The sequence below is a fragment of the Psammomys obesus genome, unplaced genomic scaffold (assembly GCF_907164565.1).
Source record: "Psammomys obesus unplaced genomic scaffold, mPsaObe1.curated_primary_1811, whole genome shotgun sequence".
Classification (NCBI taxonomy): domain Eukaryota; kingdom Metazoa; phylum Chordata; class Mammalia; order Rodentia; family Muridae; genus Psammomys; species Psammomys obesus.
This window is the reverse complement of record NW_026585609.1, coordinates 4,263,806-4,291,505: the sequence shown is the minus strand read 5'-3', so window position 1 is coordinate 4,291,505 and position 27,700 is coordinate 4,263,806. Positions and strand designations below refer to the sequence as shown.

At 41.8% G+C, this 27,700-nt stretch overlaps 1 protein-coding gene across 2 annotated transcripts in view; it reads left to right on the top strand.

The window, feature by feature from the left end:
- The first annotated feature begins 551 nt into the window (after positions 1 to 551).
- Positions 552 to 27,700, top strand: part of Ptpro (protein tyrosine phosphatase receptor type O) — a 198,680-nt gene continuing 171,531 nt past the window's right edge. For both annotated transcript variants that reach the window (XM_055610517.1, XM_055610509.1), the window contains exon 1: positions 552 to 1,001. In XM_055610517.1, the coding sequence (XP_055466492.1) occupies positions 927 to 1,001 (75 nt within the window). In that variant the 5' untranslated portion in view covers positions 552 to 926. The remainder of the gene's footprint in view (positions 1,002 to 27,700) is intronic.

Here is a 27,700-nt window from a genome sequence, read left to right as displayed (position 1 = left end):
CAGTGCGCACCACCATTTATTTTGATAAAGTTATCTTTCACAAACTACACCAGAACTCTAGGGACAGGTAAGTAGAAACGAGGCGCACTGCATGGAAGCCATTGCTTGTGATTCTAAAGTCTGAGGTTAGTTATCCATGGGCAATTCAGAGTATGTAGTGTCTTCACACACAGAGAATATATTGCACACATAATTCTCAATATGTTTAAAATATGGTGAACCATAGGACAAGCGGGGGAAACTCACAGAATTACTCCATCTTCCTAGGTGTTTGCGGAAAGGAACTGAGGTTGAGGTGAGGGGTGTATGACTTGCGACCCCCCCAAAAAAAAACAGTTAAGTGTCATTTGTCACTAGTGACTATAAGTACAAGGGCAAAGGAAGGGAGGTTGGAGAGGACCTGGGATAAGAGGCAGCAGAGAGGAAACCCCACAGACACCTCCTTCCACGGGAGTGTGGGAAGGCTAAGGCGGAGCCTGGTCTGGGGGCTGCCTAGCAATGAGAAGCGGCCAGGCCCCGGTGGGAGGACCGAGAGCTGCACTTTAGGAGTTCCTAGCTCGGAGAGAGAACATCCCTGTTGCTAGGGGGCCGCGGAGGGCTGCCTGCCTGCGGAGCCCGGAGGCAGCTCCGTGTGAACGCCGACCCCTGCCTTCCGTGGCAACCGCTGTGGCTGTGGCGCAGAGCCTCGCCCACTGCCATCCCCACCCTCTCCATCCTTAGCCATTAAGCGAAGCCGGCTCCTGACACGTTCGAGCAGGACTCAGAAGAGGAGAGCCATCTATCCGGGGGACCTGCCAGGCGACATGCGGCCGCCTGGAGCCGCCCGGGCGCCCTGGGTCTGAGGCAGCCAGCCGAGGCTGGTCATTGTGAGCGCCGCGGGGACCCGCCGGCTCTGCCGTCCCTCCCGGGTCCCTGGCCGCGCCGCGATGGGGCACCTGCCCAGGGGAAGGCGCGGGGGCCGCCGCCTGCTACCTCTGCTCGGGCTCTTTGTGCTGCTCAAGGTAGGGAGCCCCCAGTCGTCGTGGATGGGGATCCATCCCGCCGCGGGGAGCTACGCGCTCAGGGTGCGGTGGCCAGGAGAGCAGAGCCAGCCGCGCACGCTTTGTCCTCGGCGCGGTGCCGGGTGGGCTGCCGGGCTGCGGGTGGAAAGATCTGGAAGTTTGCGCCTTCCAGTTGTCGCCCTTTGTACTCTGCCACCTCGGCGATGGGCTTGCTGGATAGGGTTTTCATGGGCAAAATGAGGTCACTTTCTTTGCTGGTCCTCACTGCACCCCAATTCCGCTTCACCTCCGCGCCCTCCCTCGGTGGAGCCTCTGTGCAGCTGCTTTGTCTCAGTCAATTCACCTTCTGCGGGAATCACTCACTCTCAGGGAGCTGAGCTCTGGACCAGACGCACTGGCCAAGAGGGGCGAGGGAGAGAGGGTTCCGTTGAATCAGTAATCAGCTGACCCAGAGGGGAGATCTCTCCCTGACTTAACCTCCATCCACCTGGGGATGCCCGGTAAAAACTCTCCACACTTCCTCCCCTCCCCATCCCCTCATCACAGAGGGTGCTGGCTCTGATTTTAATGGTGGAATACATAATTTATAAAATTCACTTTTTCCCCCCCCTGTCCTCTTTGGAACCGCGTGGCTCAAAATCGTACTTTGAGAAAAAAAGTGAAAAGGGAAAATACTGTTTAAAAAACCAAAAGCTTGACATCTAAAGCATGTAATTAAAAAACAAACAAACAGCTATTTTCTTGGCACGTGAAGGGAAGTTAGGAACTGGTGCCTCCGGACGCCTGTTTTCAAGGGTCTGCTTACGCTCTGTGATATTAATCCCTTCCTAGCGGCTCAAGGACGGCCACAGGTGATCCGGAGCTATCCTTTCAGCACCACGCTGATACCTAGCGAAGAAAGGTCAACACATGAATGACTGCAAAATGTTTCCGCATTAAGGAGTAATTTCTTGCTCGTACGCCCATTAATTATGAATGCTCCCCAGGGTTAGAGTGAACAGGGTTCACGAGTCCCCGGCAGCCCGAGTGAGAAATAGTCTGTATTTTCTGCTTGCCTTCCTGGGTCGCAGGAGAATGGAGTGTCTGGGAAAACAGCGAGAGAGTCCATGAGTGAAGTTCTCAGTTGTATTTGATATATGTTCAATTTTTGAGTTGTCACTCATTATTTTATTTTAAAGTCTGGTAAATAATAAACTCAATTGCACGTTTTCACTGTAGGAGGCTTCTCTTTAGTACACAGCACAGATATAATCTGTTCACCGAGTTCTGTTTTGTCCACCTATTTGTCAGACTCTGTTACAACTAAGATGTTTAAGCAACACTCTTTGTGAACTTAAGGCACTGTTTTCCTGAGAACAGCAAAGAAGTGTGTGTGTGTGTGTGTGTGCGCATAAGAGAGAGAGAGAGAGATCTGAGTTACATTTAGCCTTTGGAATAACTTCAGGTCTTTGCTTCAAAGTGGATGGTAACTATAGAAATGAGAATATTTAGCTCTAGAGAAAAGATAGAATGTTAAGGTTAAAAAACAAAGAAAAATGTGGCAAAAGTTTTAATTCAAAACATGATAATGGCCTAAGAAAATTCATCAGGGGTAGCATGGTGGTGTCTTAGTCACTGTAATAGACTTTCACTCTCTTTTATATAATATGTGTATTTCTCAATATTTGCCAGTAAGTGTATATTCTGATAAGCTGTACAACATAGCCCATACATTGGCAAATCTTATTTAAAGAAGTATTACTCTAATGAGAAAAATAATTTTCTAAGGGGAGTAACTAATACTTATTTTAAGGGTAACATTGTTTCACTTTAGTACAAAGTATAACAGAATAAAGAAAATCTATAAATTAAAAAACCACCAATCCTCAATTTTCTAAGCATTTTCACACATGCTCTTTAAATCACACTTCCTAACAGTTAACAAGAGACATTCGAGGTGCTAAATTAGGCATCTAGTGAAATATCATACACTTTGTGGTTAGGATATTAAATGGTGCATCAGACATACAGTATAATCTCTTTATAATTTTGAGATTTTTTTATTCAAAGTACTGAACAAAATAGATACCTTTGTGTGTATGGTGGCAAGAACATCAAGATAATCCATTATTAAATGGCAACTAGTCTACCAGATCTCAATGATACAGTCTATACTGCTTGTTGGCATGAAACAAACCATTCTTCCATCTCCTATAAAGATATCCATAACTTTAATTATTACCAGCAGTTATTAATGTTCAAATTTATATCCTATGTGTGAACAAAAATATCTGAAGAACATGAGTCAAATATAGTCAGCTCTGAAGCTTGCTGTACAATTTCATATTATCTACAATTCAGGGAGATATAAGCTGTGGGAAGATGGGCACGGATATGATGTGCAGGTTCATAAACAGGTTCATTGAAGGAACCTGGAAGGGGTGGTGTGTTCAAGGCTTTGCACCTCATGACGTGTCCATGCTTTAAGTTATGGATCCATTTATCAAGGCACTCAGGTTGTCTGAGTCAGCCACTGCACTTCATGAGATGGTACCTGCATAAGTGATGTGGCCTACAGCCAACACTGAGCACGGAACACTCAGAGTCATATACCGATATTGATGGTAAGCATGTATGTGCAACTAGAGGCAAAAACCAAAGCTCCGTTATCAATCAAGAGCCTTCCAGTGTCAAGTCTTCTGCTATGGATCAAATGCTTTTCTAGTATCACTCTCTTGTGTGTCTTCCCATAATTCCTGCTGAGAACAACACAACATCACATTTCTACTGCCTTTCCTGAAAATGGCTTCCTAGATGAACAACCCAGTCAATATCAGTGCTTTGTCAACTAAGACGCAAGCTGCAGACTATGACCTCATCAGAATTTGAAGTCTGTCTTCCCTGAAGTGTTGCTTTTTGATGGTGAACTGGAAGCCCCCTGCTTTACTAATAGACTTGGCATGAGTCCTTTATCCCTTTCTTACCCCCTTTACATTTCTATATTTCTGTTCTCACATGAGACGTCATCAAAGATCACTAACTCTTAAAGTGTTCTTAATACTTTATTTTTTAAACATCTGTGTTTGATACTATAAGTGTTTTGATATGAGCTATTGTACTGTTACCCAGGATAAGTACGTGTGGTTCATGGTCTTTCTATCTTTCTCTGAGATCTCTTTCTCTCTTCCTACCCTCTACCCTCCCACCCCTGCCTCACACGCACACATTCCATGTGTCTCATTTTCTTATGGAAATTTCATCTTGAGCTTTCTGGGGACTATTCACCACCCCTGCTGTTGTAGGTGATGGGTGGTGGACCTTCCCACTGTGAGCACACTCCTGTCGTAGATCCTCACGATGCCAAAGACTAGTGCTGGGTGGCAGAGAAAGTCCACACTATCCCTCTGCCTTAGCTGTAGGCTAACAGCCTAGTCTGTGAATGTATTTTGCATGTTTGTGTGTGGTACACGCATGTGTGACAGCTTTAGGGAGCAGAGGTTGATGTCCCATGTACTCTACTGTCACTCTCTTCTTCACTTTTTGAGGCAATGTTTCTCACTGAAACGTGAACTCTCTGTTCAACTAGACCAGCTGGCCAGAGAGCTCTGGGGCCCTCCTTGTGGGGACCCCAGCACATTCTTCACTCCTGGCTTATTGAACAGGTGGAGGGGATATGAACTCAGGTCTCCATGTTTGCACAGCAAGCACTTTAGCCACCTACCCTGCCCTCGACCAGCTTGCGCCTTGAGGATGTGAAAGGACCTTTGAGTTTGGTATCCTTACTTTGGTCTGTCACAGCATGACAAAATAGGAAGCCTAATAGCAATGATCTCTCCTCTCCTTTCCTCAGATTTAAAGGGTCCAGATCCATGGGTCCATTGATGTCTCCTTCTCATATGGGTATCCCAGTGCAAAGATGAGCTTTACCACACAGTAGTTAGTGGCCCTTATGCCAAATCCAAGTATGTTATAAATACTTTTGAGATAATGCTTTATCTCATAATTTTTGTCTTTCTTTGTGTGCTAGCTAGCATCTGGCATTAGAAGTGTGATAACAACTTAATAAAAAGAACAACAATTTTCTTCACTATATAAATAGCTTCCAAGCATTTTGAGATATTATAATAATTGACTTGTCTATATAAGGAAAACCTGAAAACTATCATTATAACAGTTAAATAATTATAATTATAATACAACCACCACACCAAAAATAGTAAACCATTATAATCACTTTCTAATATATTATTAAAATCACAAATCAAAATACAAGGATGTTATTTTTCTCAAAAATATGACATCCTCAGTAATGTATGTATCTATCAATGTTTCTTAAATGGTTACTTGATTTTATCCGTTGAAAATCCATTAAAGTTAAAAAGATAACAGTGCTTACTGCTCTTGCAAAAGACCCAGCTTCAGTTACCAACACCAACGTGGTAGCTCACAACCATCTATGACTCTAGTTTTAAAGAATCTGAAGTTCCGGTCTCACAGGTACTGAGCAAATATGGTGGACATGTACACACATACAGGAAAAACACTCCTTCACATAAAATAAAAGTGAATAAGAAATAATTTAAGGAATTGAAAGCAGCAGTGACAAGCAGGCATGACTATAATCCCATCATTTGGAAGGTGCAATCAAGAGTTCAAGGTCACAGTTCATCATAGACCAAGTTCAAGGCTAGCTAGGACTAAAAAAGAGAGAGAGAGAAAACAAAACAAAACAAAAAGGTAAACATTGAAGCTGGGAATCATGCTGCATGTCTGTCAAACCCAGCACACAGAAGGCTGAAGCAGGAGAATTTTAAGATATATGTCTTATCTTATTGACCATAAGACCTATAGCCAGTACAGGTATACCAAAAATACCTTTGGCTCCCATTCTGTATCATTGTTCCCCCATGGTCACTTCCATCCCTACTGCGTCAGTATTTCTGTATTCCTAGCAGCTGGGGACCCTCCAACACTTTGTGAGAATGCTGCCTCTGCCAGGCCCCTTTCAACAGCCTCTCTTGGTAAATGCCCATGGAGGTATGTGATCCGGGGTCATAACCCAGTGACTCACACACCCCTTTTACGGTGCCCATTGGTCTCTGCCCTCTCTGCTTAAAGAAGCGCTTGGTTGTGGGCTAGCTTCAGCTGATTGGAGAAACCCAAGCAGGGAGGATGATGGTGTGCTGTGGCTTAATTGTAAAATGGATTGGATCGGTGAATGCTTGGCTTCCAGCTGGTGGTGCTGTTTTGAAAGGGGGAACCTTTAGGAGGCGGAACCTCACTGGAGGGAGTGGGTTCCTGGAGTTTTATAGGCTGCTTCCTGGCTGTAGGGGGAGTGGATGCCTTGTGACCCCGCCTTCTCCGCCCTGATGGGACTTTGCCCTTCTTAAATTGTCTTCCAAAATACACTCTTCCTCGTTTAAGTCGCTTTTTAGCTGCACCCTTGTATAAATTGAGGAAATAAGGATGTGAAGAGGTTCAGTGAAATAGATAGCACAACAAAGACTCTCCTCTGCCCTCTGGCGCTACTGATTCCAGAAGGTTCCACATGGTTTCAATGAGCCATTGAGGAGAAAACAGAAACTATAAATACAGCAACAATAAAGACCAACTTAAAATAGAAAACAAAACAAAAAACCTCCCAGGTAATGTTTAGCCACTTTGTTTTTGTTTTCTTTTCTAAGTGTGCTCCTGGGCGACACAAAATCAGGCCTTAGATAATTTCTCCCTCCTTGTAAACAGAATCCTCAACTCTAAAGCTAGAGGCAAGACTGTGTTGTGTTCCCATTTCTCAGCTGTTTCAGCATCTAATTTGACAGTGAAATATCTTTCCTTTCCCGAGGTTATCTAGATGCGAAGAGAGAACTTGGTTCCTGTTTTCTGTATTTCAGAACAAAACAATCAGATCTTGAAGCAAGGCATTCCTTTTTTTAAATGTTTTTTTTTAATTTTAATTTTTATCAATTACACTTTATTCACTTTGTATCCCCCCCATAGCCTCCTCCCTCCTCCCCTCTCAATCCTACCCTCCCTCCCCCTTCTCCACTGCATGCCCCTCCCCAAGTCCACTGATAGGGGAGGTCCTCCTCTCCTTCCTTCTGATCCTAGTCTGTTAGGTCTCATCAGGAGTGGCTGCATTGTCTTCCTCTGTGGCCTGGTAAGGCTGCTCCCTCCTCAGGGGAAGGTGATCAAAGAGCCAGCCACTGAGTTCATGTCAGAGACAGTCCCTCTTCCCATTACTATGGAATTCACTTGGACACTGAACTGCCATGGGCTACATCTGTGCATGGGTTCTAGGTTATCTCCATGAATGGTCCTTGGTTGGAGTATCAGTCTCAGAAAAACCCCTGTGCCCAGATATTTTGGTTCTGTTGCTCTCCTTGTGGAGCTCCTGTCCTCTCCAGGTCTTACTATTTCCCACTTCTTTCATAAGATTCCCTGCACTCTGCCCAAAGGTTGGCCATAAGTCTCAGCATCTGGTTTGATACCCTGCAGGATAAAGCCTACCTGAGGTCCTTTGTGGCAGGCTCCTGTCCTGTTTCCTGTTTTCTCCTTCTTCTGATGTCCATCCTCTTTGCCTTTCTGAATGGGGATTGGGTATTTTAGCCAGAGTCCTCCTTCCTGATTAGTTTCTTTAGGTGTACTTTAGTAGTGTATTTTAGTAGAGTTATCCTATATTATATGTCTAATAGCCACTTATGAGTGACTATATACCCTGTGTGTCTTTCTGCTTCTGGGATAGCTTACTCAGGATGATCTTCTCCAGTTCCCACCATTTACCTGTAAATTTCATGATCTTCTTGTTTTTTTTTAATCACTGAGTAATATTTCATTGTGTAGATGTACCACAATTTTGGTATCCATTCCTCCACTGAGGGGCATCTGGGCTGTTTCCAGCCTCTGGCTATTACAAATAAGGCTGCTACAAACATGGTTGAGCAAATGTTCTTATTGTGTACTTGGGCCTCTTTTGGATATATGCCTAGAAGTGGTATAGATGGATCTTGAGGAAGCGCTATTCCTAGTTGTCTGAGAAAGCGCCAGATTGATTTCCAAAGTGGTTGTACAAGGTTACATTCTCACCAGCAATGGAGAAGTATTCCCTTTCTCCACACCCTCTCCAACATGTGTTGTCACTTGAATTCTTAATCTTAGCCATTCTGATGGGTGTAAGGTGAAATCTCAGGGTTATTTTGATTTGCATTTCCCTGATGGCTAAGGATATTGAGCATTTCTTTAAATGTTTCACTGCCATTCGATATTCCTCTATTGAGAATTTTCTGTTTAGTTCTGTACCCCATTTTTAAATTGGGTTACTTGATTTGTTGCTGTTTAACTTCTTGAGTCCTTTATATATTCTGGATGTTAGCCCTCTGTCAGATATAGGGTTGGTGAAGATCCTTTCCCAATCTCTAGGCTGTCGTTTTGTTCTGACAACAGTGTCCTTTGCACTACAGAAGCTTTTCAGTTTCATGAAGTCCCATTTATTGATTGTTGATCTTAGAGCCTATGCTGTTGGTGTTCTATTCAGGAAGTTGTCTCCTGTGCCAATGAGTTCAAGGCTCTTTCCCACTTTTTCTTCTCATAGGTTTAGTGTGTCTGGTTTTATATTGATGTCTTTGATCCACTTGGACTTTAGTTTTGTGCAGCATGATAAGTATGGATCTATTTGTATTTTTCTACATGTAGACATCCAGTTAGACCAGCACCATTTGTTGAAGATGCTATCTTTTTTCCATTGTATGGTTGGCATCATTGTCAAAGATCAGGTGTCCATAAGTGTGTGGGTTTATTTCTGGGTCTTCTATTGATTCCATTGATTCACCAGCCTGTTTCTATGCCAGTACCATGCAGTTTTTATTACTGTTGCTCTATAGTACAGCCTAAGATCAGGGATGGAGATACCTCCAGAAGATCTTTTATTGTAGAGGATTGTTTTAGCGATTCTGGGTTTCTTGTTATTCCATATGAAGTTGAGAATTTTTCTTTTAAGGAAGGTCTGTAAAGAATTGTGTTGCTAATTTGATGGGAATTGCATCGAATCTGTAGATTGCTTTGGTAAGATGGCCATTTTTACTATATTAATCCTGCCAAGCCATGAGCATGGGAGATCATTCCATTTTCTGATATCTTCTTCTAATTCTTTCTTCAGAGACTGGAAATTGTTTTCACACAAGTCTTTGACTTGCTTGGTTAGGTTCACACCAAGGTACTTTATGTATTTGTGGCTATTGTGAAGGGTGTTGTTTCCCTAATTTCTTTCTCAGCCCTTTTGTCTTTAGTATACAGGAGGGCTACTGATTTTTTGAGTTAATTTTGTATCCAGCCACTTTGCTGAAGGTGTTTATCAGCTGTAAGAGTTCCCTGGTAGAACTTTTGAGGTCCCTCATGTATACTATCATATCATCTGCAAATAGCGGTACTTTGACTTCTGCTTTTCCAATTTGTACCCCTTTGATCTCCTTTAATTGTTTTATTGATCTAGCAAGGACTTCAAGAACTATGTTGGAGAGATAATAGAGAGAGTGGGCAGCCTTGCCTTGTCCCTGATTTCAGTGGAATTGATTTAAGTTTCTCTCCATTGAGTTTGATATTGGCTATAGGTTTGCTGTATATTGCATTTACTATGTTTAAGTAAGTGATTTGTATCCCTGATCTCTCCAAGAGTTTAAAATGAATGGATGTTGGATTTTGTCAAATGCTTTTTCAGCATCTAAGGAGATGATCATGTGATTTTTTTTCTCCTTCAGTTTGTTTATATGGTGGATCACATTGATGGATTTCCATATATTGAACCAACCCTGTATGCCTGGGATGAAGCCTACTTGGTTGTAGTGGATGATATCTTTGATGTGTTCTTGTATTTGGTTTGCAAGTATTTTGTTAAGTATTTTTGCATCCATGTTCATAAGGGAGATTGGCCTGAAATTCTCTTTCTTTGTTGGGTCTTTGTGAGGTTTCGGTACCAAGGTGACTATGGCTTCATAGAATGAGTTTAGTAGTGTTCCTTCTGTTTCTATTTTGTGGAATAGTTTGAAGAGTATTCTTTTTTGACTGTCTGGTAGAATTCTGCTCTGAAACCATCTGGCCCTGGGCTTTTTTTGCATGGGAGACTTTTGATGACTGCTTCTATTTCCTTAGGGGATATAGGACTATTAAATTGACTTACCTGGTCTTGATTAAGCTTTGGCAAGTGGAATCAATCAAGAAAATTGTCTGTTTTGTTTAGATTTTCAAATTTTGTGACATATAGGCTTTTGAAGTAAGACCTAATGATTGTTTGGATTTCTTCAGTGTCTGTCGTTATGTCCCCCTTTTCATTTCTGATTTTGTTGATTTGGATAGTGTCTCTCTGCTTTTTATTTAGTTTGGCTAAGGGTTTGTCTATCTTGTTGATTTTTTCAAAGAACCAGCTCTTGGTTTCATTGATTCTTTGAATTGTTTTATTTGTTTGTAATGTATTGATTTCAGCCCTGAGTTTGATTATTTCCAGCCATCTACTCCTCTTCGCTGTGTCTACTTCTTCTTTTTTCCCCCTTAGGGCTTTTAGGTGAGCCATTAAGTTGCTTGAATGAGATGTTTCAAATTTCTTCTTGAAGGTACTTAAAGCTATGAATTTTCCTGTTAGCCCTGCTTTCTTTTTGTCCCATAAGTTTGGGTATGTTGTGCCTTCATTTTTATTGAATTCTAGGAAGACTTTAATTTCTTTATTTCTTCTGTGATCCAGCTGTCATTTAGTAGAAAGTTGTTTAGTTTCCGTGTGTGTGTGTAGGCTTTTTGCTATTTCTATTGTTGCAGTCCAGCGTTAGTCCATGGTGATCAGATAGAATACAAGGGATTATTTCAATCTTCTTGTATCTGCTGAGGCTGAAGCAAGGCATTCTTGACAAAAGGCTTTCCCTTTCTTCTCTGTCAGCAATTGAGACAATAGAGCAGAAAAATGACAAATTTGGAAAAATATTTCACAAAGAGAGAACCCAAATTGGAAATTGGTCCTTAAATCCAAATACTGTATTACAAATTATATACATGCATGTAATTTCTAAAAGAAAATGAGCCCTGGAAGAATGAAATTAAATTTGATGAAAACAGATAGACTACCAACATCTATTTGTAGGCATATCCATGTGTAAAAAATGCATTTATTTATTTAATTTTGTGGACTCAGAGGACAACTTGATGGAGATAGTTTGTTCCTTCCTGATGTGGGTCCTAGGGATTGAATTCAGATAGTCAGGATTGGTGGCAAGTGACTTCACTCATGGAGCCATTTCACCTACCCATGTGCTATTTTTAGAATGCTTTTCCCAAAGAACAATGAATGACAATTCACTTTCCTGAGAAATCTGTCTTAAAGTAAATGATAAACCAGATAAACCCATTTTATCCTAGTGATTCATGAGCCTTTGCTATTAAATCAAAAAAGCAAGAATAGTCATATATATTTCAATATATATGATTCAATCACATATATCAATATATATGCCTCAGTCATATATATGATTCAAATGATAAATAAGTCCCTTTTTATGTGTGTGCTATTCCATTTAACTCTTCTCAGACAATGGAGACTTTTTTTCTATTTTTTTTCTAAATAAACATCAGTTGGTTTGTTTATGGATGAGAATATGGTAAACCAATATGCTCTTATTTCTGATCCTTTACTAGCAGGGCCCCTGTGGATTTAGTTCATTTTCTTTGCCTTTTAGTTGCCTTTTAGCTGACAGAGGAGCCTGTATATTTCATTGTTGTTGATGATCAATCTTTCCCCCCAAACAAAACGGAAGCATTGAGAAATTACTTCCCCTCTTCAGTATGAAGTCTGTCATTTGGATGATGGGACACTGATTTATTGTCCAGTTAAATTCAGTCAATCAAACACATACTGATCATCAGGTAAGTACCAAGAATGGACCAAAGCTGCAGGGAGAGAGTGGCTAACTATCAGATGTGTCTTCGTAGTGGCGTAATGGGGACACAGACATTTAATGGGGACCTAGACACATAATGGGGCTATAGAAACAAGAAAAAAATGTCACTCAAGTGTAGTTTGATGTGTATTCAAATAGAGGAAATGTACGATAGTGGAGGAAAGACACATAAGCATCTAGTGGCTTAAGATTAAACATGAGCCATATCCTGAAGCATAGACATTTTCTTTTGCAATGTAAACAGCAGGCACAGAACACTAATTGAATTAATGTTGTGATCATTAAAATTTTAGCATACAGCTTAACAAACAGATGATTAAAATTTTAACCAACTGAAATACAAATATACATGCATGTGTGTGTGTGTGTGTGTGTGTGTGTGTGTGTATTTAAAGCACATATTCACTTGTGAGCTGAGAGTCTTTAGATAATCTTGTAGCTGGTTTATATGAATGGCTTATTATTGTATTGTTAATGTGCTAAAGCCTGGCTAGCTCTAGTGGTTTTCTATACCTTTAATTTCATTTCTTTTTTTTTTTTTTTTTTTTTTTTGTTGGCCATTGAGAATCAGAATTAGGGAGAAATTGTCCTTAAATTATTTATCCTTTTACAGTTGTGGCTGAAAGTAATGCTTCTCCTCACTCTATGAGTTTATGATAAGAAATTCCATCTGGAGGCTCAGCCAGGGGTTTAGTAGGTAAAGGTACTTGCTCTCCATTACAGAGGCCCAAGTCTAATCCAAGAACCCACATGGGAGAAGGAGATGATTATGGGAAGTTGCCCTCCAAGAAACATCCATGCCTCATGGTATGCATGCACCCTCACATACACACAAAAATAAATGACTGTGAAATAATTTTAGATTGCATCTGCAGGGTTAAAAAGCAACACTAGAAATTCTTTAGTGAGTAAATTGTTTTTATGAAGTTTAATAATATTTAGTAAAATCAATATTTTTAGAAACTTCTGCGAAGGTATTTATACAAGGCCCTGGTGTCCCTGAAGCAGCAGCAGCAGCAACAGCAGGATGAGACTCCTTGCTGTGTGTCATCCTTCTCTAAGACTAGCCAGGAGTTTTCAACTTAAGTCAACTTGTTGGTTCCTAAAACTTATGTACATATATTCAAGTATGTTGCTTGGGGATATCTACTCAGTTTGTCAATACATTTTAAACTGAAGTGAAGGAATAAAAAGCAAGGAGGTGATGGCAGATTCTCTAGGAGACACACATCCACACATCTCACGATGGTGTCTGCATCCTATGGGTTGAAGTCCAAGAGACAGTAAATGAGAGAGTGAGCTGAGTCCCAGCATTTATCATGTTCTGTTTCCCAGTTTTGGACTCAGTGTGACTGGCTGCCTCATACTTCTGCCATGGTGTCTCCCCTGCAACTGTCTATAGACTATAACCTTGAACTTTGAGCTAAAAGAAAGTCTCCCTTCTGGCTGGCTCGGTGGTTAAGGGCACTGGCTGTTCTTGCATAGGACTCAGGTTTGGTTCCCAGCACTCACATGGTGGCTCACAACCATCTGTAACTCCAGTTCTTGGGGAGGGGGAGGGGTGGGGGCGGGGGGGCGAAGTGGGGGGTGGGGGGTGGAGGTGGGGTGTCCCGTGCCCTTTTGTGGCCTCTAAAGGAAATGCATGCACTTGACACATACATATACACAGGCCAAACATTTATACATGTAAAAACAATTGTTTTTCCAAAGAAGGAAGGAAGGAAGGAAGGAAGGAAGGAAGGAAGGAAGGAAAAGAAACTCTTATTTTGTAAGTTTCTTTCTATCACATCAAAAATAACTAATTCTTGCCCTAAACCACTAAGGATAAGCATGATATTTACAATAATAAATTGTTATTAGAAAATACCTATTATTAGGTATACTCAAAATTCTGAATATTTATTTAAGACAGAGCCTTTTAGTCAAATTTGATCTGTAGCTGAGGATGACGTTGAACTCCTGATTCTCCTGCCTCTCCTGCCTCTCGGGGAAAACATATTATCACAAACGGCTTAACGTTTCTAGATCTTAAGTTTACTGTCAAGGAAAACTGGTTGTGGTGTGGTGTGTCTGTGACCCAGAACTGTGGTGGGCGGCTGGGAGCAAGGCGGGAGGATCACCATTTCCAGAACACAGAACAAAATGCTTTTTAGAACAACAACAAAACCAAAAATAGCAACAAAAGTTAATTGTATGCTGTCTGGGACATGTCATTAAATATTGAGGAATGTGGTTCTCACCTTAAAAATATAAAAGAAAACCAGGCATTTTGCATCAAAACACACTGATACAAACCATTATTTACACTAAGATAAAACAGTAAGATGTAACCAGACTTACTGCGCATTGTGCGGGGGAGTTTTGCTCTGCAGTCCTCCTGAGCCAAATTATACTTTTTAATTAGTCTGTCACAACCAGCTACAGGCTTCTTTCAAAGTGGTTAACTCCAGGGATTTCCAATATGGAAATGCCGGTACTGTAAAAGCTTCTCCATAAGGTGATTGTAAGAGCTTAGAATGAAATACTTTGGGTTTTAAAAACTGAGCTTAGGCACTTGTGGGGTTGTTGCTGCTGGTTTTGATGTTGTTTTTAATTATCAAAATCTGCTAAAACTCAGCTGCCATTCACAGTATCTGGGGTTGACTTCTTGGATTTCTATTTGTGTGTGTATTTGAAACTTATAAAAGCCTACAAGGTCTTTCGAGCCATGTTCGCCTGTGCACTGTTAGCCTGATAGTTTCAACTTCTTGATCGACAGAACATATTTTGAAGGTTAATGGAGAACGTAGGAAGACTCTTTCTAATGAAGTTTTTGTTGCTTTGCTGAAGTCTCCAATTAGCCTTCCACCTTATGGCTTTCCATAGATTTAGGAAACTCCTCATTTACAATATTTAAGGAAGCCTGAATCAGATATGTATCAATAACCACAATAATATTATATTAATATAGTAAGAATTCAAATAAACTCTCACCATTACAAAAACATAAAAGCAACAGGCAGGAAAAAAAGAAAACTTCTTCCTAAATGGTCCATTTGAAACTCACTACCCTCTGCAGATACGTATTCCAAACTTGTTCCCTCTTTCTATGCATATATGTGTGTGTGTGTGTGTGTGTGTGTGTATAGTCAAAATCATTAAACTGCCATAGCATGCATATTCTTCTCACTTAAATGTAATATATATTTTTAAGACCTGTGCTTTTTTTAGCCTTCTGAATTTTGTTAAATTAAGCCATATGTCCAAGGGTCAATTATATAAGATTCCCATATGTATTTGAATTAATTAAGAGGATATATTATCATAGATATTGATCATAGCCATAAAATGGTGATCAGGATTTGGAGATTAAGGGGATCATTACTTACCTGTGTGCTGTCTGTGAGTGTGCAGTCAAAAACCAAATAACTAACAAAGCTTTTCAATGCCATATTGACAGGATTTTATTTCCCATTTTCTATGTCAAATCCCATCATAGGAAACTGAAGCGCATAGACTGTCCAGTAGGAAATAGGTAAAGATTTTGGCTTGAACTCTGGCTGTGTTCTGTGCCGGCTCTGTGCCATTTAGCAGTGGACTCTTCTCTTTACGGAAGACAAGCTGAGGGGACTCCTTAGCCTGCATCTCCTGATCCCCAGCTTCCTACCCTCCGAGGGTAAGAATGGGTGACACTCTCCTCCTGACCTCTGTGCTCTGGACAAAGTGGGTAGCCTAGAGCTGAAGAGCTGCTCCCAGCTAAGCTCATTGCAGGCCTGCAGCTTTTAGAATGGGCTTGTGACAGAAGCTAGAATACTCAGGACCTAGAGTTATTACGGATTCGAAACTAGCCGTAGGCATGGCTCTATGGCATGAGCTCAGATCCTGCCCTCAACCATAAAACTGACAGAGACAATCATTTTATATGAGAAAAGAAGCAGGCAAGGGCAGAAGAGACTTCAGTAAGACTATATCCTTCATTACAAGAAGATGGATCTCATCTCTCAGGCCCCCCACAGGTATAGAGGGCAGCTGCCAAACAGCAACCTACTGAAATCATAGCTGGCCAGGCACAGCGGTGTTGCTTTCTGGGTCACCGAGGAATCAGAATTGCAGTGATTATATAATTTGTCATACAAACTGAGGCACTCCTGTGAGTAAAGAGATCATTATGCTGGGACAGCAGACACACATCGACCTGTTCTGGGAAAACTGGGACAGATGGCTCCCTGCCTGAACATACGGACAGACATTATTTTACACACTATGTTATCAGCATCGCCCTACCCTCGTCACCCAATTCTGAAACCTTTATTCCGAATCAACATGGTTACCTAAATAAACTGAGGCCTGCTCTGGGGGTTTGCACTAGCCAGCCAAACCACAGTGTCCGCCAGCATAGGAACGGTTAGAACCCGCGGCACAACCATTTGGGGTTTGGCAATGAGGCCAGATCGATGTACACAGCAACGCCACCTAGATAAAAGTTCGCTGAGTAAAGAAACAACTTAAATACATGCATTCTCTATGGTTATATTCATGTAGTAGTTGTGAAAGAGCAAAGTCATTGAGCCGAGGAATCACCTCTGCTTACCAAGGATTGGGGTTTGAGGGAACAGGGAGAAGGTGCACACATCTGTAAAGGGCCTGAGGAAGCCTTCTGATGTGGATGTAGTTCACTGCAGCATCCTTACACCATACATGGCTGTGACACCGCAGCCACCTTTCACCCGAATATATACATCCACGCATATATGTACTTTCATATGTATATATATATGCATGTACAACTGGTGAGGTAGGAATGATTTGTGCCAATGGCAGCTTCATAGTTTGGCTATCTTCTTATTTTGATAAGCGACATTGTTACCATGGGAGGAGGTGAAATGGAGGGGGTGTGGCCTCTTCTGGACATTTATTTGCAGCTCATGTGTGTGCAGAGGTGGATGTGTTTGTGTGCGCAAGTGGGTTTTCCAAGTGTGGTCACCTGTCGGGGGCAGGACAGAGTTTAACTCCGGTGTTTTCCTCTATCATTCTCTACTTTATTTTTGAGACAGGGTCTCTCTGAACCTGGAACTGAACATTTAGGTTAGGCTAGCCGGCCAGGCAAACCCACACTATCCACGGGCCCACACGCCTTCCCCTGAGATGCTCGAGCTACAGGTGTGCACTCAGTTTTTACTCACTGGGCCATTGCTCCAGACAGCACTCTCAACTTTGTATGGGTCCATAATATTTCAAAGATAAACTAGTGATTTTGTTGTTTATTTTAGCGTGTTGAGTCTTTATTGTACCCATCAGTTTGCTAAATATTTTAAGTTGCTAGCTGACAGACATAGGCTCTTGTCTCTGGCAGCTCAAAAATAAAATAATTACATTTACAGGGAAAGTGAGGATTATCTGAATAAATGTATAATATTTTAGGAAAATATATGCAAAATAGGAAAGGACCGTAACAGAAATACTATTAGTCCGTCAACTCAAATTTATTTTGAAGCAGGTTGCACACTTAACTGCATTTTACAAGTCTTGGCTTGCAAAACCTTAAAATAGCCAGGAATTAAGACAGTCCCTCTCAGTGCTCTGAAAGGCTCTATCCAACAGGGGATCTAAGCAGATGATGAGACTCACAGCCAAACTTTGGGCAGAGCACAGGGAGTCTTATGGAAGAAGTGTAGGAGATAGAAGGACACAAAGTAGACAGGAGCTCCACAAGGAGACCAACAAAGCTAAAGTATCTGAGCCCAGGGGGTCCTGCAGAGACTGATGCACCAACCAAGGTCTATGCATGGAGAGGACCTAGACCCCCTACTCAGATGTAGCAGATTGGTAGCTCAGTCTCCATGTGGGTTCCCAAGTAAGGGGAGCAGGGGCTGCCTCTGTCATGAACTCTTGCCTGCTCTTTGATCATCTGCTCCTGGCAATGTGGCCTTACCAGGCCACAGAGGAAGAAGATCCAGGCAGTCCTGATGAGACTTGATAAGCTATGAGCAGATAGCAAAGGAGGAGAACTCTTCCTCTCAGTAGACTAGGGGAAGGGGATGGGAGAAGAGGGAGGGAGGGTGAGAGGGTAAGAGGGTAGGAGTCAGAGTTGTTGAGGGAGGGGGGCTTAATCAGGATATATAATAAATAAATTGTAAAAAATAAAATGAAAACAAAAAGAAAAGAAGAGACAGCTCCTCTCATATCAACACTAAAGACACTTTCAATGATGTCAGAGAATCAGATGAAAGTGACGTCCCAGAAGTCACCATGGCAGGATGTAAATGGAATAGACGATTGATTGACAAAGAATAGTCTGTTCTTCTAGGGATTGTTTTATTGCATACCATGAATTATATAAAATAAATATGAATTAAATAGAAAGTATAAGCTAAGTTTCTAAAGTCTGAGTAAAATGTGGGGTGCTTGGAGGATTTTGAAGAATATATGCTTAGGTCACCCACTTGTCCTCACATGTATTCGACTGCCCCAGTAAGGATCACACTATGCTCATTTTTAAGGGCATGAAATGAAGTTGTGTCATCAGAAAACCCAAAATGTAAGTGGAGGTGATGAGGGCATATAAAGGCGTATGGGCCAGCATATGAGAATGCTGTAAGAAACTTAGGCACAGTGGATGATTAGCACACAGATGGAGAGACGAGATCCACACTAACAAAGAGCAGGGTGTATGGGCTTGAACAGGGTGCATCCTGTTCAGTAGATTTGACAGATTAGGTAAGGAAAATCTCTCAGATTGGAGGGACGGAGAGAATCAGGAACCACATTTGTAGGGAAGTTAGGGTGTTTAAGTTAATGTGGAAGAATGTGGGAACTACACAAACTACCTGAGGGGCTCAATAAAACACTATCGGTGACAAATTCCAGTTCATCATGAGGGCGGTTGCGGAATGAACTGCACTCTCACTGGATTATTTTAGGGGTGAGAAGATTCAGCTGGGTTTGGGAGGCTTGAGAGAGACCTGGTGGATGGATTCAGACCCCAAAGAAGGCAAGAATTTGGAAGGGAGGGAGGGAAGAGTTCTGTGTCCTCACTGCTTCTGCTCCATCGTTGCACAGGCACACATTAAGATGCACTTTGGCTCCTCAGCGCCATGCACGAAAAATTATCATACCTCATTTTAGCTTTAATTGCTTTTATAATTCTGAATTTGCTGTTAAATGCAAATGCTTAATTCTAAATATGCGCTCTCTGTCTTAATTAGATAAAATAATCCTCTGTTGCTTGGCTAGTTCAGTAAATTAGTCCCTAGACTTAAACTCTCCTGGATCCTGGTGTTTATGCATTAATCTGTAGCCACTCTTACAGACAAATGGGAAATAAATGGATTTTTTTCAGACTCATGTTGTAAGCGTTGGCATGCTTTCAAATTTACTTCCTTTGAATGTGACTAAAAATTGCTCTTGTGACCATAATAATTATAATTTGTGTTAATATGCTCTTATAATTTTGGAATTTCCTCTGCAGTTTTTTTCTTTATTTAAAGCCATGGGTTAAAATTGCTTGCTGGTACCCCAAACAAATAGAGAATACAAGCAGTACTATTGTACAGTCAAGCCTCTCTATCTGTGGGTTTCCACATCTGTAAGCCTGTCCAGCTTCAGGCTGGAAGCATCCAGAAGAAAACTGTCTCCACTGACCACATACAGACCTTTTCTCTTACTACTCCAGAAGAAATTCAGTGTAACAATTATCTAGTATTTGCATCGCATTGGATGTTATAAATAAATGAGGGAGTGCTTAAGATCTATAGAAGGATGTATCTAGATTACATTCAGATGTTACTGCATTAAGTGATTCCACCGTTTATGGATTCTGAGACCACCAGGGGTCCTTGGATCTGTCCCGCTGGGAAATCAGGAGCCAGTTTCAAACACAAATGCTAACTCAGAAATCAAGGTTCTACAAATAGGGTCACATCAGTTGGTCTCAAAGGAACCAAGACATATGAGTAATCAGCAGAAGTCAGATGACAAATCCTTCCAAGCTTCACTGCCTTATTCACAATGACAGGTACTTTCCATAAATTACTTCATCCCATCCTTGCACTGCTTTCTACATCATCATCATTATTTTCGGTAATAGAGGAACTGAGTTTCAGAGGCACGCAGAAGGAGCAAGAAGGAGCCCCCAGTCTTTGCAATATAAATGCCCATTACACTACACACTACAAGATTTGTCTGGCTTGGTTTTCACTTTCTCATCCACTAGCTGAGCACTTCTCTCCCTCCCTCCTACTACAGAAGCACCTTGAGACTCTTGTGACTGAATCTACTATTAAGTCCTTTTGTGAGGACTGACACTGGGACAGAAATGGGACAAGGGCTCTTCCTGATGACCGTACTTGGTCACCCAAAGTCGTGTGTGTGTGTGTGTGTGTGTGTGTGTGTGTGTGTGTTTATCTTCCTTTTTGTCCACCAATCTCTTCGCCATGTGTTTTCAGACCAAAACCTGCTGTCAGGTTCTGTAAGTTCACAAATATCAGGTGTGTGCGTTTCTCTATCACTTCCTGCAGTTTGGTTCAGGTGCTGCTTCTCCAGTTTATTGGCTAATTGCACAGCGAGGAACTGAGTGATGTGCTGGGATGAAGACGCTTGCACACAGTGCTTGAGCATCAGACCTTCCACAGTCCAAGGCATAAGAGTGCAGGTAGACTTCCAGATTCTGTGGCTTCCTGGCTTTGCGTGACTTTTACCTACCGAACAGGCCTAGCCCTTTAAGAAAGGACAACAACCATTTTAACACTAATGTCTTCCTTTTGATTGCATTAGGTTTGCAAATTAAACCGATTAATGGTGGCATTCAGTGCAGCTCTCAGTTCTTCTGTTTAATACTCTTATCTGACAACGTGTAAATAGAAGACATAATTAATTACTCACGACTTGCATGTCAAGTTGAATAAAAAATCACATACCCAGGAGGCCCGTTATTACATATCTGACTGTTCTGGGAAATTGGTTTCAGAAAGAAAAAGCATACCTGGAGATAAGGGTTTTGTTTGTTTTCCTATCCATTTTATTTAATTTATTAGAGTGTCTTTGAAAAGATGTGGAAGAAAAACATGACCCACCAACACAGTTTTAAGGAGCTTATTGCATTTGCCTGGAGATAGTTATTTCCCCGGAGATAGTTATTTCCCCCTTTAAAAAAAATGTATTTTTCGGTTTATCAGGGGGATCATAAACTCTGTATGTGAGAGGTTTTTTTTTAAGTGGTGATTTTTTTTTTGTGACCTGCTCTCTCTTTATAATATGTCCAGACACTGATATCATCAGCCAGTCACACTACACCACACCGCTTCCTCCATAAACTGTCCCAGCCTCAGACTGGAGAGTCTCCTACTGTGACTGGAAACAAAGGCGAGGGGGAGGGGGTAACTTTCTTCATTTTGTCTTCCATCTTATCTGTCTAGAACTGAGCTGAATGAAATGAGGTCTCTGCTTTAACTGGAACGTTAAACTGGTTCATATTTAGCTCTCAATCTGTTCTATGGTAATTTTGAAGGAGCGGACTGTGAGGGAGCACTGTGCCTCCGTGGGAGCTGCCCTGCCTTAGTTCTGGCTTGATCACTCCAGAGGGAAGCCTGGTCTAGGAAGAATTTTTGAATGAGCCTTCCTGGTGATAGATATTTGATAAAAAATAGTATTTGCCTCAGGGTCAGGGCAAAAGAAACCCCACTTCCTGAAGAATAAAGCTGGTAGAGTTGTCAAAGCGGTGAGGCCACCAAGGACAGCTCACTCACCTCCCATCACTCAGTCGCATCATCTCTCTTGGGGAAGAAAGACTCTTCATCACTTCCACCTCACGGGAGTACTGTGAAGTCAAAATGAGGTAATCTGTGAAAGCACTTTGTAAGCTGTGAAGCACCATTTATGGATGTTACCCTATTAAAAACAATGACATGATCCGCTTCATTCACCTTATCAGAGCATCGCCTTCTTTCCCTGAATCTGTGTGTGCATTTGCATGTGTGTCCTTGGAGTCTGCCGTTAAAGCTCAAGTTCATTCCTTTAATGCAGTAAACTTGGCCACACCCTGAGTTAACCGTAGGCCACTTGTCCTCACAGCTTAATTATTTGACTGGAATTTCTTGTTGCAAAAATGTCCTGAAATGTTTCTATAAAATGGCGCCTACTTTCACGTCAGCTCCGCCATTCATCTGCTGATCACAGCCCTCATAGGGTGTTCATCCTAAGACATATGGTATTGCCGATATTCCCTTTGGATTATGTTTATGGTCAGGTCAGTAGTCATCTGTCATATGCTGTGGGCAGCCACCATCCACTCGTTCTTTCTACAAATATGTACTAAGAACCAATTAGACGAACACCATAGCTGTTATCACTGTTCTCTGGAGTTTGTAAGGGGATGTGTGTTGACAACACTAACCCTGACTACAGAGTGGCTGCTCCCTCAGCATACCCTATGCCTTGCTCTAGTGCCCATGAAGTGCCCTGGTATAGGATTCTCAATACCCCATGGGGCATTTGTTCGGAAACCCCAGTTCCTTTGGGTTCTACCTCTGCTCTTCCAGTCTCTACATCTTAACTAGACATCGCTCCAGCTCTACCAGGTAGTATCTTTACCCATGCCAGCATCTTTGCCAATGCTCCCAATTTACCCTCCTCTTGAGAAATCGAGACTCTTTTTCCGGGCCAAGCTTGTGCTTTCTGTTTTGATTCTCTCCTTGGAGCTTGTCAGCTTTAAGTCAATCAATGTCATTCCTGTCATACTAATTATGCAGGCATGTCTGAATTCCCTGTAGACACAAGCTAGACTCTCCTTCCCTACCCCCACCGATCACATTAACATGCTGAGAAATTTCTTGTCTGACTTTATGTTCCTTTCATTCACCTTGGTCATTTCCCAGTAGATCTGAATAAACTAGCAGACCAACCACCGGCCTGGCAACATGAACACAGATGTGCAGGAAGGTATTGAACCAGCCAACAACACAAATACAACAAGGACAATACAATTACCACTCAAAACACAGTGTTCCCTGGCTTTTGTGAAAGTTTGCTACCTTAATTCAACACAGAACTGAGTGCAAGGTCAAAATTGTATTTATGCTCTGCTTCATCATTCAACCAGAACACATTTTTGAAAGCCGTACATCCAGATATACATGGGCAGCAGAACTGGAATTGATGGAGAAAAAAAAATAGGGACAAAAATGTTGGGTAGGTAGATAGAAAAAAAAAAGGTGGTTCTGGGAGGAAGGAGAGGGGTGACAGTGATCAAAACAAATTCCCAAAGATTAGTTAACACAAGACACAAAGTTGGGAGGGGCAAGAGTGGATCTTTAAGAAATTAGGGAGAAGATGGTGATAGGATATGATTAAAATATTTTGCATATGTATATGAAATTCTCAAAAAGCTAAGGAAAGTATTAAGGAAAATATTTTTTTCAATATATATATAAGCTTCCATATATATATGGAAGCTTAAAGAAAAAGTATTTGCTACAAGAGGCAGCCATTGAACATGAATTAAACTAGAAATTAAAAATAAGCTTCCTTGTTCATATGAACACATCCCTGGTTGAACGTGGGTTTGCATATGAGACTGTATGGAAATGGAAGGTAAACATACTGTCTTCACATCTAGAATGGGGGCAATTTGAAGGTGAGGTAGAACCTAGAGAAATGGAAACTCCATGCAAATATGAGGGTGACACTAACAAAGTCTCCTATCAACGGAGAACATGGAGCCTGAACTGGCCAGCCTCTGTAACCAGGCAAGGCCTCAAGCGGAGGGCCTGGGACATTAACCCAGCCACAAAAATCTATTCCCTGCAGTTCGCCATGCCTGCAGTACATGCTGGGACTGGAGCCTAGCGTAATCATCATCAGAGAGGCCAGAAAGGCTTCATCCAACAACTGATGGGAGCAGATGCAGAGTCCCACAGCCAAACATTAGGCAGAGTCCAGGGAGTCCTGGAGAAGAGGGGGAGGGAGGATGAGAGGAGCCAAAGGGGTCAAGGCCATCACAAGAACATGGCTCACAGAATCAACCGATCAGGCTCAAGGGGGCTCCCAGAGATCAGGAACCCGTGTGGGTCTGACCTAGGTCCTCTGCAGAATGTTATGGTTGTGTAGCTGGATGTTCTTGTGGCAGTCCTGACAATGGAGCAGGGCTGTCCCTGCCTCTATTGCCTTTAGGACCCCTTTCATCTACTACTGGGTTGCCTAGTCCAGCCTTGTTATGCTGTGTTTGGTTGACGTCCCTGGAAGGCCTGCTCTTTTCTTAGCGAGGTGTAGGGACGGTGGATCTGAGGGAAAAAGAGAGATGGGAGAGAGAGATTAGAATGAGAAGAGGGAGAGGGAACTGCAGTTGGCTTGTACTATATGAGTGAAAAATAAATAAAAGGAAAAAAATAAAAGAAAAATATAATAATTAAAAGGAACGAAAACCGTAAGGAAAGATATTTTAATAGTAGTTAGTCTTACCAGCACTCAAAATATAACTTAGATCTGAGACTATATTTATGTATTACTTTTGGAAATCTCATTAAAGAAATTTGCATAAAATGAAAATACACTCTTGTCTTTTAAAAAATGAAGTAATAGGAAATATGCACCACTCTCAATTTCTTGTCTTTGAACATTCTTAGCATTGCTCTCCCAGCATTATGTGGACACGGGAAATCTGTCCCATCATTTTCAGAATCAACAGTGAGCATCATCCGCAGGGTTGTGACAATGTGCTTATTTAGAAACTTAACCCCACAAGCAGATCATCTCCAAGCCATAGGGTGTATTTCACAGACCCGGTACTGAGCACCGCGAACACCAAATCGGGACCTTCACATCCCACTAGCTCTTCCTGTATAATGCTCTCAAAAAACTTGAATGAATTTAAATAAATCAGCGAATGGAGTAACACTTTCTACTTCCTAACACCATAATTTCTGCTTAAGAGAAGTGAGAGCGAGAGCGGCGCACATTACTGAAACAGTTCCACACTGAAAATTCAGCCTTTCATTTGTTATCTTTCAGACCACATAAGATCTGAGTGGAGTGCACTTCGTGAAGTTTTCAAACTGCTCTGCAGAAGGGCCAGCCTTTCCATTTGTCATTTCATGGCTCTTTTCATATGCTGATCTCAATTCAGCATCAAGTCTTTCTCTTTTCACAAACCGTCTGCGAGATTGACACGTTGCCTCTCACCAGATGGCATAACATACCAATCTCTCACTTCCGTGGCGCCATACCTCGTGATAAACTCCGAATGCTTTAGCACAGAGCTGTTGCTCAGGAATTCCTCTGCTTACAGTGCTGAGAATCACTCCATCGCTGGCCATTTCATTTCCTAAGGTCCAAATCCGGTAGGATTTTTCATCATGTACGAAACTGTTTTAGGGATCCAAGGAGCTAAACAATTCAGCGGAATAAACCCGGAACCATCCTATCTTCCTCCAACTTCTCTTATTCCATCTTTCCCTCTCTCTTCCCTGGTTTCTACTTTTCTTACTTGGGCTCTGTCTCTGGAGTCCATTTTCTTCTCCTTTGCTCCTTACATGCAAACCTTTGGGATGATTCTTGAAAGCTGCAGAACCCCACAGTGAGCTCTGGCCAATGCTCACACATTTCTGACCTAGACTGTGGGCCACTGACACCATTACGCACACTCCAGTGGTCTGCAGTGATCACTTTTCAGTGTGACTACATCTTCTGCGGTTATTGTCTGAGAAGATGTTCCTGAGGCACTGCCTTCTTCTTCAGGTCTTGAGAAATAGTGTGAGAGCTGCTGAAGGGCAGAAATGGAGACAGCCTTTCCACAGCTCAGAAGCCCATCCTCAGTTACTTCCCCCCTTACTGCTTTTAAGTTTTACGAATTCCAGACTAGATATTTAAGATTCAAGGAGAAAGTGTGACTTGAGGAAGTTGACAATTCTGATTGGTCTTATTTCTCTCCTGACCAAAGCATCCTTCCTTTAAGATCCTGAGTTTTATCCTCTAAGTTTTCTCTACCCCTTTTCCTTTGATTCTTAAACTTTAAAGCATCTGTATTCCCTGACAAACGGATTAACTCCACATGTGATCAACTTCAGGTTTGAATACCAACATTGAGTTGCTGCTACTTTTCTCCTCAAGGTTCCTCAGAAAAGTCCCATCATTGTAGAGCATAGAGAAACGTCTCCAAGGACATTATTTCAAATCTCCTTCTCACGGATTTCTCCACCACATTTTCAGAGTGCTTCCTTGGGTCTGTTCTTCCACTCCTGGCGCATGCCTTCTTGTGTATGACAGCAGCAACCTGGGTCTTCTAAGGTCCGCTTACCCATCCTTCCCTCCCAGTACAGACTCAGGGGAAGTTCAGCTTGCCAGGAACAGGAAAAGACTGAAGGAACAGAATGTTTAGTGTAGTCTAACACTGAACCCCAGGAAGGTTGGATGTTGTCTTCAGGTGAGATTTTGAGGAGTAAAAACCAGCCAGTCTTCCCCAGAAATCTCTGTATCTATTTGGTGTGGCTAGAAGAACTAGGACACTCAGTGAAGGAGGACATTGGGGATATATATCTGAGTGAGTTCTGGTGTTAGGGAGGAGGTAGTTAAGTCATTTAGCAAAGGGCTGATAGAACTCCTGGCCTTGATTAAAGCATATAAATCTTTTTCCATGAGTTTTCTGAGAAAGGCTACGTTCTTCCGGGGCCTTGAAGTGATTTCTTAGTCTACCACCTCTCTAGCATTGTCTGTTTCCAGTCTTTGTACTGTAGTTGTTCTGAGATTCCTCCATTACTCTAGTGTCCAGCTAATTCTCACCTCTTTCTAGTCCTCTGCAGGTACAACTCTCTCTGCCTGACAAATTCCCTTTCACTTTTCACCCCCATTAGTCCTGTCAATTCTCCAGCCCTCAGCTGAAGATGCTGCCCACAGACTTCTCCCAGACCCCTCTCTTCTAAGACTGAGGGTCTCATCTAAGTTTTCCTCTTTTCCCCTGAACTTACCCAAATTCCATCTGGACAGGTTATGTTTATCCCACAAGACACATAGGACATACCTTCTCTTCTTTGTAACCACCCAGCCTCAGTCCAAATAAAGTGGGCAGTTGTTTCTTAGTGCAGCACTCTGACTCAGACACGGCTGCTGTTGGTTCCATAATGCCGAGCAATATTCATCCATACATTTGCTCTCCTGACCAGGCTCTAATATTGGCTTCCTATTAAGTATTAAAAGATATTTATTAACTCAAAATATTAAACATCTTTATGATCTTTGACTCCCCAAACGCTCTTTCCTCACCTGTTCATTCTTCAGGCGTATTTACTTTTTTGCATTCCAGTTCCCTATTGCTCTGTAAGCATGAGGTAATGTGCTAACTCGTCTTACCTGGCACATTTCTTAAATCCTAACAGCACAAATTATCCAACATTTTTAAAATTAATAAATGAGTTCACAGTAACATCTTAAAAAATAAGCTTTTCTGTAAGTGTTCACACAAAGAATAGAGCAAGGTGCTTGAGGTAGCTTTAGTCTGCTTTAGACTTCATTTTCAGTTAGAAATCATAGAAAATGACATTTTGTTCGTTATTTGCTTATAGCTCATCGGTATGGCTGTATAAAGAAGAAAGATCCAGAAAATAACCAATTTTTATGACAAGTAAGGTGAGCATGGGGATACAGGCCTGGAATCTGAACACTTGAGAAACTGACATGGCAAAAATCTCAAGTTCAAGGGAAGCTTGAACTGTAGAGTAACACCCTATCTCAAAAACTAAACACACACACACACACACACACACACACACACACGAATGCTAACATGCAAGTACACTTACAAAGCAAGAATGCCAGATTATCTGA